Source organism: Zonotrichia leucophrys, chromosome 1 (assembly GCF_028769735.1).
Source record: "Zonotrichia leucophrys gambelii isolate GWCS_2022_RI chromosome 1, RI_Zleu_2.0, whole genome shotgun sequence".
NCBI lineage: Eukaryota > Metazoa > Chordata > Aves > Passeriformes > Passerellidae > Zonotrichia > Zonotrichia leucophrys.
Genome location: NC_088169.1, coordinates 71,671,379 through 71,686,277, shown reverse-complemented (window position 1 = coordinate 71,686,277; position 14,899 = coordinate 71,671,379). Strand labels below are relative to the sequence as shown.

The 14,899-nt window shown below is 34.4% G+C and overlaps 1 protein-coding gene across 7 annotated transcripts in view; it reads left to right on the top strand.

Annotated features, from left to right (window-relative positions):
• SGCG (sarcoglycan gamma) overlaps positions 1 to 14,899 on the top strand; it is a 107,211-nt gene that overhangs the window by 40,571 nt on the left and 51,741 nt on the right. For 5 of the 7 annotated variants that reach the window (XR_010440892.1, XM_064717346.1, XM_064717330.1 and 2 more), the window contains one exon: positions 11,382 to 11,579. Coding sequence is in view for 6 of the 7 variants with exons in the window: in XM_064717346.1 (XP_064573416.1) it covers positions 11,385 to 11,579 (195 nt within the window). In the remaining variant the exon portion in view is untranslated. The remainder of the gene's footprint in view (positions 1 to 11,381; positions 11,580 to 14,899) is intronic. The other 2 variants (XM_064717363.1, XM_064717354.1) reach the window with 1 other exon arrangement.

Below are 14,899 nucleotides of genomic sequence, written 5' to 3'. Positions count from 1 at the left end.
AATGGCAATACAAACAGCATGGGATGTATCCATTTTGTCAGATGCTCAAATAAACTTCTCTTGATGTCCATTACACCCAGAAGCATGAAAACCAATCTAAAGTAGCTGGAACTCTGTTTAATCACCTAGGTTAAGAGTAGTACTGTTGACCCGTTATAATACAAGTTTGAATTGATGACTTAAGAGGAGTTCTTAGATGTTATTTCCAAATAAGTAATATGCCAAATAAGTACTCCTATTTATCAAATGTTTCACCCTTGCAAGAAAAGAAATTTTATTTTTAAATGTAATCTGTTTGTAAAAGCTGTGTAAAGTGTTAGTCTATAAATGGTTGCTGTCTATTGATATTTCATTCTGGTTGAATTTTCTTCTATGTTTTTTTTGGTTTGTTGTTGTTGCTGTTGTTTTAATTAAACAGACAGAATTCAATTTACTGTTGGCTGTTGTTTACCTCAAAGATGCTGCTCACCCCACTCCCCCCGCTATCTTCTTTGACTGTGCAGTCAAATTTGAGTATGATAAAATAAAAGCATAGAGTTTTTCAAGGTAATTAAGTATTTTTTCAAGTTTATTGAAAGTGTTTTGTGAGATAATAGCCTCATTAGAGGAAAACTCTGCCGTGGTACATTCTGTTGGCATGTGGATAATATCTACTGGGTCAGAATACACAATTGAAGCTACCTAGTACTGATGTGTGTTATATTTGGCTCAGGAAATTTTTATAAAGCACATGGACAGAGCAAGAGTAACAAGATTACTGTGTTGATGTGGGTGCTTGACCAAACATACATATCTGTACAAAATTAGGCCTCATCACTCCTTCTGGTTACAGTACAAATTGTTAATTAAGCTTTCACTGTTTCTTTGCAGCTTTTAAAGGATTTTTTGACACAATTGAAAGCAATAGCAAACACACACAGGTCCTGTACCCTAGTCTCTTTTTATTCCCTCTGTACTTTGCTACTAACTTTAGTTTCATCTTTGTTGCTGATTTAAGTGATGAGCACAAACTGGGCTGTGAGTTTGCCCTTTCTCAGCACTCTCCCAGATGAAACAGTTGCCTCCCAACACAAATCCTGAATTTGTTTCAGAGTATTATTGCTGTGTTCATAAATATGTCCTATATGTTCAAGTACCATGTGTGACCTGCTTCATGATCAGAGATAGTGAGGACCAGTCCCTCATGTCTTGTGTCTTTTTGTAACATCTAAGAATTCCTGTGTTGGGATCCTCTGAGGTATCACAAGTCAACTTTGGTAGGTGTTAAATTAGTATTTAGACTGTATAGACAGAAACTCTGCTCTGTGGTACTTCCTGAATGACTGCGTATGTACCTAGACATACGTGAATCACTGTACTGATAGTGATTTTTTTTTCCTCCATGGATTTTAGCAAAACAGCCAGAGAAGGCAGATTTTAATACCTTCCCACACAGAAGATATGCGGAGTTGGATAACTTCTAACAATCATTTACCATTGGTATTAAAAATTATTAATACAGTAAATAAAATTTTTGGTGATTGATGCTGGAACTGTATAACCTGATACTTTGCAAAGACTGTGTTTGTGCAGTCAGAAGTCTTCATTCAGTTCCTTTGTGGGCCAGGGTTTTTTTTTAATTGACTTGTATTTGTTTTTGAATATCAATACTATGTATTTGAGTACTGGATATACACTGAAGATTTGTATTTTGAGTGGCTGAACAAAGATATCAAAAAGAAAATCCTAAAGGAGTTAACATCAATGTTCCCCACTGAGGAGAAATTTCTCTGTACACCTTTTCATTCTGGAGGGGAAGATGGCTCTGAAGAAATGTCCCAGATGATAAAAAAATCATTAGGAGATATTTTGGGACAGATCAATACAATTGATAATAATGAGTTTTCTGTCATCAGGTCTGGATATTATTCATATTCAGAAGGCAAAAAGTTTTACCTGTCTGGTAAAAGAAGCAAGATAGCACCAGACGTGGCTTCATCTTAATTTTCAGCCCAAATAACTTCTGATATATTTAGGTATTGCTAACTGCATGGTTTTAGCTTTACTACTACAATATATCGCCACTGTCCATTCTTCCAAGAGCTTGAGTACAGAGTGGAATTGTGATGAGAAACACACATAAATCTTCAAATATTATGCAGTTCCTATTAATTTTTATATTCATACAGTAAGAATTTTGTCATTGTCAGAGAATACTCCCAGGCAGATTATCCCTATCTTCATCTTTTGAATAAACAAAAGAGCAATAATGTCATTTTAAGCCAAAATGTAACCTTTGTTGTGTTTAGAAATGATTATAAAGGGATTGTAAAGGAAGAGTCACTTATGAATAAGTAAATGTAGAGTAAGCAAACAGAAACTATCAGATGTTTGCAATCAGTTGGGGAAGAATGTTTTAACGTGTAGCCATTGAACAGAATCATTTCTAATAAGCTTAGAATTTCCAAAGGTATTGTGGACATCTCCATAGCCCATTGTAATGCAATGTGAAAAAGAGTTTTTCTTAAAGAACAAAGGCAATGTCTTAAAACCACGTATTTTCTGTAACTGTCTCTCAAGTGCTGTGATTTCCTGGACTTTCCGATAATATTGTAAATCTAAGTGAAAGAGTTTTTCTCTGGAGGACAGTAGAGAGTTTAATATACAATTGAGAATACAATTGCATTCTCAATTGTATATTAACAGAGCAGTCTTGGAAATGAACAGCAGATTCACATGTTATTTTCTGTCCAGCATTTTTTGCAGGTCTGGATGTATTGCTTTTGCAAGCACAAGAGCTTGTGGTATAAAAATATTGTATCAAGAATAAAAATATAGATTTCATTAAGTGTCTTCATTTGCCAGTCTTCAAATTTCTAATGCAAAACAGTAATATATTTCTTACAAGCACAATAGATTTTATCTTTGCTAGAAATTTCAAATAATTTACCATTTGTAGTTGTTGATGAAAAGGCTATATCAGGGAATTAAGAAAAAATAATCTGTAACTATCAGTGCACAATCTGGGGGGGGGGGTTCAGTTATAATGACATCTTTTGTGCCCTACATGCAAATCTAAGTTAAAACATACATTTTTTTTTATATAGCCGTGTAGAGCAACTTCATGATGTAAAACAGTTCACTTCCTCTGCACAAGCTGATAAAATATTTTATATTTGAAATGAGGAATTATCCCCTTTTATAAAAGCAATAAGATTTCTCTAAGAAGATGATTTGAAATTGTATAACACATGGCATTCTTGTTATCCACAGAGGGATTTTATAATCATAGTAATTTCCTTAAATATGATTGACTTCCTTGGGTAGGCAGATATAAAGCAAGATGTTGCTAAGTCTTGGTCTGAGTGAATATGTGGTTTTAATTGTGATGTTTTAACTTCTTATGTCAACTGATTTTTGTCTTGCCTGACTTCATTTTTTTAGTTATAGTAAAGTATTGGAAATCTGGGATAGATCACGTAAGATAACTCAACATATACTGTAGTCTGTAGCCATCATGTCCTTGTTTGGTATTAGATTTTTTGTATTTGAAATTTTAAAAAATTCTATAATTTGATGTTTTATTCAAAATGTTGGTCACCAAGTTACTTGCTAATGACCTTAATGAATTCAATGCCAGACTTTTACAGTAATTAGCTATAATGAGGACTGAATGGAAAAGTATTACCTGCATACAATGTAATGTGCACATCTCTTCTGAATAAGAAAATAATTTAGCTGTCACTGAATGAAAGAACTAAAATGCTAGTGAACAAAAACTACCTGTGATAGATTATAGCAAAAGTTCTGTAAATTTGACAGCCACCTTCTCTTCATTTCTCTCCTTGAAGTGTCATATTATACGTGGATTGCTTTGTAAACCTTTATTACTTGCAAGGAATGACAACTGTAAGGGAAACCTTCCACTTTCACCTGAAGAAAAGCCCTTTGACACCTGGAAGGATCAAATCAGAATAAGAGAGGATGCAGTGTTAAGTAATTTTATAATTCTTTGAAACTATCATTTTATAAATTAGAGTAGGAAAGTTTATTAAATCCCCAAGAAGTCCCTGTGTGTTTATTTTGTCCTTCTTAGTGAGAAAGCCCTTTATAAGGAGATTAAATGCACATGGTTCTTATTTTTCATAAAGACGGGATTTGTATTAAACCATAAGGAGACAAAGAAACGTGATTCTCCTAGCTTTTCCATGAGAACAAAATGGCTCTCAGCATTCCTTGCACATTAATATTTTCCTTTCTTCTACCTGAGCTGGTGCTACAGAGCTCATGGTACTTGTTTAAAGACTGGCCCATACAAACACAGGCAGGTAAAGTTCATACCTAGCCTAGTTAGAAACACTTTCTTAAATGCACAATTAAAGAAAAAGAGGGATCTAGGGAAATTAATCAACTCTGGCTTGTGCTTCAGAAAGAGAAACCTCACAGCCAGAAGGCTACAATGATTTCTGTTCTGATATTCATGGCAGTACATTATATATCTGGTGTACTTGCAGTCCTTCAAGGAAAAAATAAATCCCGTTGAAGAGCAGCTGCTACAGGGGAAAAGTGTATTGGACTGTAGAGGGCAAAATTTATTTCACAGTTAAGTTAATTAAAGCAAATTGTTCACTATCGCTTTTTTATCCACTACTCAAGGCCCGTCTTCTCAAAGGGGTTGGACAATAAAAACTGTACTAGTAAGAACAGATTAGTTACCTGTTGCAAGTTTGATCTTTTAAAATGTCTTTGTGGTAATAAACTCTATTGAAAAACACAGAATGACGTTCAAAGGACAAAACAGGGTTTTACACACTGAAACTATGAAAGTTCATTTCACAAAGAATAGTAAGTAAGGAAACAAATGATCTCAACACCATTAATGATTCTCAGTCTTTAATTGTTAAGTGAAAACAATGGTTGTACAGACTGCTCTTTTCTCTCTTCTTCTGTGTGGGCTTTTATTTCTGGTGGGAGTAACATGATTTTATTTTTTTTCTTATTTGAATAATATTTTTTGAATTTTTAAAGGAGGAAAATAAATATAATTGAAAGATAGAAAACAAGGTTTTAAAAAAATTACTGTAAATGAGATTCAACTGTACACATATTAAACAAAATATTTTATATAGCATATTATATTAATATTAATATCTTCTAATGGCAATATGCATATATTTATATAATATTAATGATCATGTCATTAATATTTATATAATCTTGTGCTGTCAGGGACTGCCTTTCAGCTCTACTTAAAAATGTGCAAAGCCGTTAATTGTGACCATGTCACAGTTATTATGCCAATGTGCATTGCAGGGTATGCAATAGTTAACTAGGCCATGTAAATTTCATCACTGGTTTCCACGAATTACACTGCAGGGATCCAGCTCTTTTCAGCTGATGACACTAGTTTACAATTCAAATTGAAATATGCTAGATAACACAAAAATTTCAACAAAGCAAGATTGGGCAAGATTAAATACAATGTGATGGAAGGGCAGAAAGTAATTATAAAATTTTCACCTAATCATGAGAGTTTGATTTTTCCCTGTATTTCTGATTTTTTTCGGAAAGCTTTTCTGCATAGACTCCAAAGGTTTCTCATTTTTTTCTCTGAACAACAGGATTGCCTAAACTGTCTTTCATCTTTCAGGAAGATACTCCAACAGCATCTCTTTGCTGTTGGTTAATCATTGGTCTGCTTCTTGTTCACAAAGACAAAATATGCATGCCTGAATGCATTAAAGTGTGAAGCCTTGGTGTACTTCTGATGTTCATACTATAATAATACCCACCTAGACCAATACAACACACACAAAAAATGAGCGTAATATTCCATGAAGATACCATATGCAGATCGTAAAAGTAGTTTTCACTTGCCTTTGCTGGCAGGTTGTTTAATTTCAGTTTTCAATTTGTATATAATGGCACAAGAATTTAAAGATATTAAAATGGTCTTTTCACTGTACTGTTTATGTTTAGCACTATCACCTTTTTCATGCCCACACCCATTGTGAATTTTCTTGCATGTGAATGAATATACTTTATGTAAAGTGGTGTCATGGTTTAGGCATGATGGGTGTCCTCCAATTCAGTATTCCTATTAAAACCATGCCGCCACTTGCTCCCCCTTCCCTCCTACTGGAAGGACAAAAGGCAAGGATCATAGGCTGAGATAAGAACTGTTTGGTGGAAACAGCAATAGGATAAGAAAAGGAACAGTAAAAGCAACATTAACAAGAGAAGGTATAGCACAAAGAAATTCCTTGCATGGAAAGTCTGCAACCATAAAAAATTACCAATCAGTTCTTCCCAAACATGTATTTTTCCACTGAAAGGAATGCCCTTTTCCTCAGAAGCCAGTCCCTTCTCCCCCACCCCTGGCAATGGCCTGCTGGGGTATAGAAAAACATCAGGGTCCTTGACACACCACTTCAATAATATCTTCTTCCAGCTGCTGCAAAAAATTAACCTTGTGCTGGCTCAAACCAGAACAAGAGGAAAGAGTAGATGTACTGATGACTGTTTGTGAAGAAGAACGTGCATAGTACAAGCACCAGTGGTGCAAATTTCATGATGAAACCTCGCCAGTTCTTCTGAACTCCAATTTGAAAAGATTTTATTGAATGTTAAGCTTTTTGCTGAAAATATAAATGCTAATAATTACATAATGGTTAATGGAATAACCACTGGTTATGAGTATTAACCAACTAAGTAGTTCTGAATTTAAATTATTTTCTAATTGCATGTTATTATCAGTTGCTTTATGACAACATGACAAAGTACTTGAGTAACACAGTCCAGAGCTATGTGTAAAGGGGAGTTTTATTTAAACGAAAATAACAGCCATTTTTGAACAAAAACAATGAAAATATGTTTTTACAGTTGAAATATACTGAGATTACTTATTTTAATTGAATTTTTTCAATACTGTCTACAGTATTTCCTACAGATGGGTCATTTCTGAAAATAGTAAAAATATCATGCTTTTATTCAGGCTTGCTTTCCTAAGAAGGCTAAAGGATAAGCTTTCAAATTACTTTTTAAAAACATAGGTGTCTTAAGTGAATATTTCAGAGCTGTCAGAATAGGTTTTGAACTTGATGCCCAAACTAACCTCAGTCCAACAGTAACATTTGTGATAGACAGTTTTTCAACGTCTTTCATAATTAATATTAATATAAAAATCTCTTGAACTTCAGAATCACTCAAATAATTCTAAGTTTTATAATGATTCTAAGTTTTATATCAAAGAAAGTGCATTATAGCCAGGGAAATGTTCTATCATTATTATGTATTTTTAGGGGGCACTTAAAAGTGTGAAGAACATACAGGTCTTTCATGGGCATCTCATATGTATTATTGCAGGTGTGAATTTCATGCCTTACATGCAACACATACCATGTCTGAACACATGGGAAATCTCATGAGGTCAAAAATCTGCAGTGTTACTGGTTGTTTACAAGTTTGACCTATCATTTAAAATCAGTGAAAAATCTTTTGGCAGCTAATTAGCATTCAGTATCTGGTTTAAATCAGCGAATAGCCAAGAAGTAATTGGATTTAAATGGATCCCTGTAAAATAGATGTTGACAATTAGAAAATACTTCTAAATAACAAACTATCGTGATAGAACTCAATCCCATGAATTATGGCCAAATCTACAAAAATCCATAGGGAATGTGCTGATTGTGTTGGTCGTTGAATAGAAACATCAAGAAATTCCACTTCCAATTAAGTAGTTTATTTGTAGAAGCTTTTTTATTGTGGTACTGCTGACCCGATGCAAATAAGACATTTTCATGGCCCATTTGAAAGATGTAAGAATTTTCATTCTGAAACTCAATTGCCATTTTATCTGCACTATGGCTTGCCAGTATTTCTTACTCTCAGTCATTGTGTGCTGCTTCCTTGTAAAATAGTTAACAGAGAAAAGATAATATTTACCAAAGTCATTGTGCATTCTGCAGGTTTCTTGCTTCTCCCTGCACAACTAACTTGTGTACATCCACGTGTCTAAGTCACCATTTTCTTCTTGCTGCCTGTTTAGAGTGCTCCTATACAACCAGTTTCATGGTTATTCCACTTACAAATCACATATCTCATCATAGAACTAAATACCTGTTGTTCTTGTTCTATGAATCTATCTTGGATCTTGGCTGACTTCACAACACAACTATCAGGTCTGCCTATCTAAGGCTTTCCTTTCAGCCCATTTTTCTAAAACATCCCAGACTTAGAAAAAGATTTCTTTCTGACTTCTCCAGACAGGTCGGAGATTATTTTCCTATGTGCATTTAGCTCGTGAACATACAAGTCAGTAATATGGAAAGTTGATTCTCCCAAAAGAAACAGTCCAACAGGATCAGTTCTGAAAGAATTTCCACTGTAATTATGTAATAGTAGGACACTAAATCTCTTAAAAATCATGAAAAATTATGTAAGGGAGAAAAACTTAATCCTTCTCAAAGCATTCAGTTGTCTAGGCAAGCACTGCCTATTTACTATAACCAAAGCAATTTTTGGCAGTATTAATAATGCTCAGAAACAACAGAACTGTTTTCTGTCAGGAAAATCTAATCCATGCAGGGAACAATGCTGTGCTGGGAGATGTCCCCTGTGGAATTTCTGAAGGGCTGAAAACAATCACAAAACTCATAGGCTTTTTGCTGAAATACATAATGGATTTTGACCTCACCTCATTAAACAGCAGTACATAATACATTATGTATAAAAACTAAACTCACTAAGTAAACATTTTACAACAGAGTAAAAATGGAAGAGAGAAGAACAGGAATCAGAAAAATCCTATCTTGTTGTGAAATTGCATGCTTTGGAAATCATTCTGGTAGAAATGTCTACAACATATAGGCATACATGTATGAGAAAGTCTTCACAGGCTCTCTTTCTTTCTCTTTTGATGGAGAGAAGTTAAGCAGTCCATTCAATATCTAAAATTCACATCTAACATGAGTCAGATAACTAATTCCCAGCAGGGAGACCTATCTCCATTGACCATTAAGGGGAGTCCAGATTGACTGGCTCAGATATTCAGGACTAAATTGTTCATATCTAACATTGTGAGATGAATTCCAGCCTCAGAGACCACTGTAATGACGCTGCATAAGACTGTGAAAATGTTACAGTTAATTAACTCTTTAGCAAATCATCTCTAGTGCAGAATTTACCTTGCAGGCGTAGGAACAGCAGCACAAGGAGCAGGCAAAGCAGTCTGCCTAGTGAAGGGGGCATAGAAGAGATGCAAACAATTCATGTGTGAGTACTCACCACACAGAAACCAGCAGCCCCCCAACCAGTCACCCGTGTCCAGCAGGACCGGGAGGGATCCCTTCTCCCTTTTTCTTCTTCCCCACCACCCCCTGCACATGGCAGGAAGCTCTACAGGATAACCTCAGAGTCCTAGCCATGCCTATCCTGCCTACTGCAAATGTTAACCATGTCTCAGCCAGAACAAGGACATAGGTGTACTCCTCATGGGCAAGAACTGCACAGCTTATTTCTCAAAGTTTGTCTCTGGTTGCTACCAGATAAGAGTTACTGCATCCTATTCTGTAAGTTATGTGTTGAGAAGAAATTTGTGTGGAAGTAAGGGTGAAGTGTTGTCTAATCATCTTATGGAACCTGTTGTATGTATAAATGTCCCAATATCTTATGGCAGCACATGGTAACAGAGATTTCAGATAAGGGGCAACCTCTGTATGATTTACTATACAATAATTAGGTAGAAAACAGAAAAGACATAGTATTAACTTACATTTAAACAGCATTCTATAATGAGTACTGTGTGCTTGAGTAATACACAGAACTAAAATGTACAATCTGATTTTTTAAACATAGTTCATCTGTTAAATATTAAGAAACATCTTGTAAATCTTGTAAATGTTTTGCACTAAGATTAGCCAATTTATTTCAGAACCTATATTTCCTCAGTAATAAATTGCTATACTATTTTCAGCAATGAAAATATTTATATATACAGTCTATGAGCAACTGACACTGATAGCAGAAAAAAAATATTTTACCATAATGTCTGTAAGCAAAATTACATTGCCAGTTATTTGGTCTCATTTTTGAATATAAATAAACAAGAAATTAATTTTTTTTCGTGGAAGTGCAGAAATAAGATGACTGCTGCATATATGCTGGGGGCTAATGCATAGGCTTCTGTTCAATTGTAAACTTATATGGCATTCTCTGTCTTGCTGGGAAGCTAAAGGAACAAAAGATTACATCTTTCTAAAGATAAGGGTTAGAACTGAGAGCCACAAGCACGTTACAGACACAGGGTGGCTCTGCAGGAAACTTCAACAGAGGCAGGGGTGTCTTTTGATCATGATTTGAAAGCTGTGTGAGCAGAGCATGGTGATCTCATTGATAGGAGGAAATTCAAAATTGAGAGTAGACCTTGTGTGAAACCTTTCTGAAGGCACTCTCATTTGTGAGCATTATGTTATAGGAAAGTGGAGCAGTTTTTGGATGTAAGATGCCTGTGGACATACCTGGCTCATGGGAAGGGCTTGACTTTGCAATACCTATTTTGTTTCTGACTTCCATGATAGGGTTGGAGTTTTTTGCTTTTTTTGCTCAGTGTAAATGAGACACATATTGCCTACTGTTGTTCTTGATAAGCAGCTTCAGCTGCTGAGTTTTCATTCTTTTGGCCAAAATTGTAAGCTTTAATGAATGATTCAAATTGTTGCTGGTCTCTGTGCTGTAAAATGTGGAAGTTAGTGAATATTCTCATCTTTTAAGGAAATGCAACCTTGTAAGATTCCTTTAAATTCAAAAAATGCTTCTTTAAGAACTATAGTATAAAGTGAAACAATGCTTCTTTAAGAATTATAGTATAAAGTCAAGTTGTTTAAACCCAGTAGGCAGTGTTTTTAATGTTGATATATCTTTAAATATGAATATCTGATTAATTGAGAAATCATTATTTCCTGTACATCATAAAGAATAATTTAATTTCTTTACATACATATTCTGAAGCCTAATATGTATTAGCATTCCAACTGATACATGCTTGTGAGCTGTAGATTATGATATGATGCCATGAAATATTTTATGATGGGAGAATTTGAATATTATGACAAATGGGAGGAAAGTTTTGCCATTCTTTATAGGATGAAATAAATTTAGGACTCCTGCAAACAGCAGTTAATGCAGTTCTTATATTAAAACATCACGTTGAGTGTATCAAAAACTAAGATGTAAGTTGAAAAGAGCAGAATAACAATGCTTTCCAGGTAAAACTTCATAAAGTTTCTAGTTCGTAGCTATTATAATTATATCTTTTTATTTTCCTTGGAGTTTTATATAAATATTGTCACTTAAATTAAGCAACTAAGAAGTTCCCTTTCTTTTTTTTTTTTTCCTTTACATAGCAGATGGTACGTGAACAGTACATGACAACGACGCCAGGCACAAGCCTAGAGAGGCCGAAGAATGAATATGTCTACAAAATTGGAATTTATGGCTGGAGAAAGCGTTGTCTCTACCTGTTTGTTCTCCTCCTGCTTATCATCCTAGTTGTGAATTTTTCTTTGACAATTTGGATTCTTAAAGTGATGTGGTTTTCCCCAGTAAGTGTCCTCTTTAATTTTCCATTCTTGACTTCTCTTCCCTGCCTCACCCTTCACTTATTTTGTATGTAAACCAGCTTCTCTGTAGGTAATGGATGGTTCTTTTTTCTTTCTTCTCAATTGTGATTTGTACTTTGGCTGAAAGTATGTTAGAAAAATCTATGTATATACTTCCTCAGATATAATTTCTGTATTGGTAATAATTTTTGAAATACTGAGGTTGTTGATGCTTTAGATTGCAGTGAATTCTAACCATTCTATGAGAATGTATTTTGCTGTTGTCTCATAATCTCTGTTTAGTTAATAGTTTATAAATGTGTTTGCTGTAATTTTATCTCATACACAATTCCTTAGTTAAAATATTGCTGACAGCTGCTGTGGTTTTTTAGCTTATTTCTCCAATTTATCAGCATCTAAAATTTAACATTTTATTTGCCCAATTAATTACAGCTTGGAGGCAATTATCAGTACTTCATGCTTGAGGCCCAGCAGCTACATAATTCAGAAATAAATTTAATAACTTTCCACTGTCATATATATATTTTAATATTTATAATGGAATTTTGCATGTAGTAGATTAAAGGGTATGTTTCAGAAGTCTGCAAGATACAACTTTAGTCAGGATGTAATAAAATGCATCAGTGAATATTGAAGCTAAGCTAATTTGCTCCTAACATGCAGTTGTGATACACAGATGATTTGAATAGACTTGTTACAAGAAAAACCATAATAATAAATTTCTACAGCTCTGCCCGTGCTACTGAAGAAAGTTTCTGTTATCTATTGTTACTGCACCTCTGTCACTAAGGAAAGACCGCTTTATCTTAACATAAATATTTTTATGCTCACTAAAAGGAAAGTATTTTAGTTTTCAGTCCTACTTACGGTTTTTAGTGCTTGAATTCCTGTGAAGGGTCTTCCCCTACATGAATTCTTTACAGCACTGTTACTGCCATACAGATTAGAGTGCAAAACATCTTAGATCACAGATAATTTTTCTCTTACGCAGCTCACATGGAAGACATGCTTTTAGTGCCTGCCTGTCATAAATCACAGAGAACATGAAAAACTTTTGTTTTCTGTGTGGCTCAGGGTTCTATTTTTACAGAGTTTTAAAAAATACTTCTTGTTGATTTGATTTCTACATATGAGCTTGGGTATTTCTTCTCTGATACCAGTGAGGATTTAAAAAAAATAGAAAGTCTACTTATAGGAATGCCCATCTCCTTGTAGTTCCTGTGTGGAAGATACCAAATGCCTTGGTCTGCTGAGGGACAGTGTCCTTATGCTTTTGCAACAAGAGCAGTGGAGTAACAGCTCTAGCAGTGCAGGTTTACATCCTTCCACAGAGTGAAAGGGCTGTGAATGCCACAATTACAAGGAATTTCCTAATTCTGTGTTAAAGAATCTGTATGCCTGACGTGCCCAATTGGATAGTGACTTAACTGTAATGCCTTCATTAATTTGGGATAATTTTATGGAAATACTGAAATTCAGATAAATATCAACTGTAAATAAATTCGTGCAAAGTGCACAGGTATGTCACAATCCTCAGCAAAAGTGAATGTGATGTTGTTAAGAAGAGAGAACTTATTTTACTGGGTGTTGTATTAATAGACTACATCTCTCAAGACAAGAAGTACCTCTGAGGATACCACAAATCTCACCCAGAGAATCACAGAGATGCACTGCTAGCCACTGAGTCTCAGAAGGCTGTTTAGTGCACGTTCAAAGTCTGGAAGCATGTAATTGAAGCATCACAGTTCTTTCCTGTGTCGAAGGAAACACCAATTATGAAGAATTAGTGTAATAGTTATAAGAAATTACCAATACTATCATAAAACCCTTTTCATGATGGAATTAAGCATTTATTTCTCCAAGTATTTTGTTGCTGTTTGAAAAGAGAAGTATCAGTATAGTGTCAGAATTAGATTTTTATGATTCGTGAGTTCCAAGCTTGACAAGTATTTGCTGTTTAGGAAATGAGTTGATTGATGTATCTTACCCAATTAAGAATTCCCATGACTGGGAAGAGTTTAAAAATAATTGCGAAATATTATCCTATATGCAATCATCAGTTATTTAGCAAATATTAATCTGTCAACTGTGATAACACATTTATTAAATGTTTTCTAGGTATACTGTGTAGTATACCTAGAATACATTTAGAGATTATAGGAATATGTTTAATATTCATAATAGATATTGTATTTATTCAAGAAACAATTTGTATTGTCACTAAGGCTGATAAACGTACTTAGAAAAAATGTCCCCAACATTTTAAAATATATTTTTATAGTAGAGTCCTGAAGAGAGTGTATGCTGAAGGAAAAATTCAAGCATAATATGACTGCAGTATATAATTTTATAAGGAAAACAGATTTTCAATAATAGAGGTGTTGGTGCTTTAGTGACTGATTGACGTGATTCTATAGCACAGCCCTTTCATAAGCCCACTCAGAGCTGACAAACTGGCTATTTAGACATCAAAGTTTCTTTAGTTGTATAAAAAGTGTTCTCTTTTTCTATAAAGCATCCTTGACTCTTTCATTAAGTAATAACTTGCAGTATACAAAAATCACATGGTATGTCTATTCAGAGATCCAGATTAAGATAATAATGAAATTATGAACAGAGCTTGAAGCAATGAATTAATCCATGCACACATGTCCTGCCTTAACCCCCATAAAACCAGACAGTGTGATAAATACCAGCAAAGAAGCTAAGCTGATAAAGGAGAACATGAACCAGACACAGATATGCTGCAAGATGAATAGAGTTTGATCTCCTTTTACAAATTTGGAATGATGAAAGGCAGAAACTTTTCTAAGCTCTATTGTTTGAGAGGCCTTTGGCATCAAATGTAGATGACTAAATGGAACAGAATTTCATTGTTTCATTTCATTTCACTTCATTGCATTTTATAAAAGCTAGACTAAAAGAGAACAACCTGAACAGAGAATATATTCCTTTTCTCATGCTGCCCAATTAAAAAACATATGGGCATCTCCAAATTGTGCACATTGATTCAAAGGTATCAGCTGTGCCTCATTCTTTTTTTTTCCTTTTCTCTCTTGCAGTTCAGAGGGACAGTGTCTCAAGTTTTTTTTGTGGGAATAAGCAAAGAAACCTGTGAATTCATTATATTCGGCTGTTTCAGAGAAGACATTCAAATAATTATGCCTTGAGTTTGGTGAATATGGTGAAATAGAGTAATTTAAAAAATACCATTATTTTTGCATGAAAATCAGTTTGAAAAAGGGTTGGGTTTTTTCCCCTGGACAATGTATCACATTTTTCATGTAATGGAAATTTCAGAT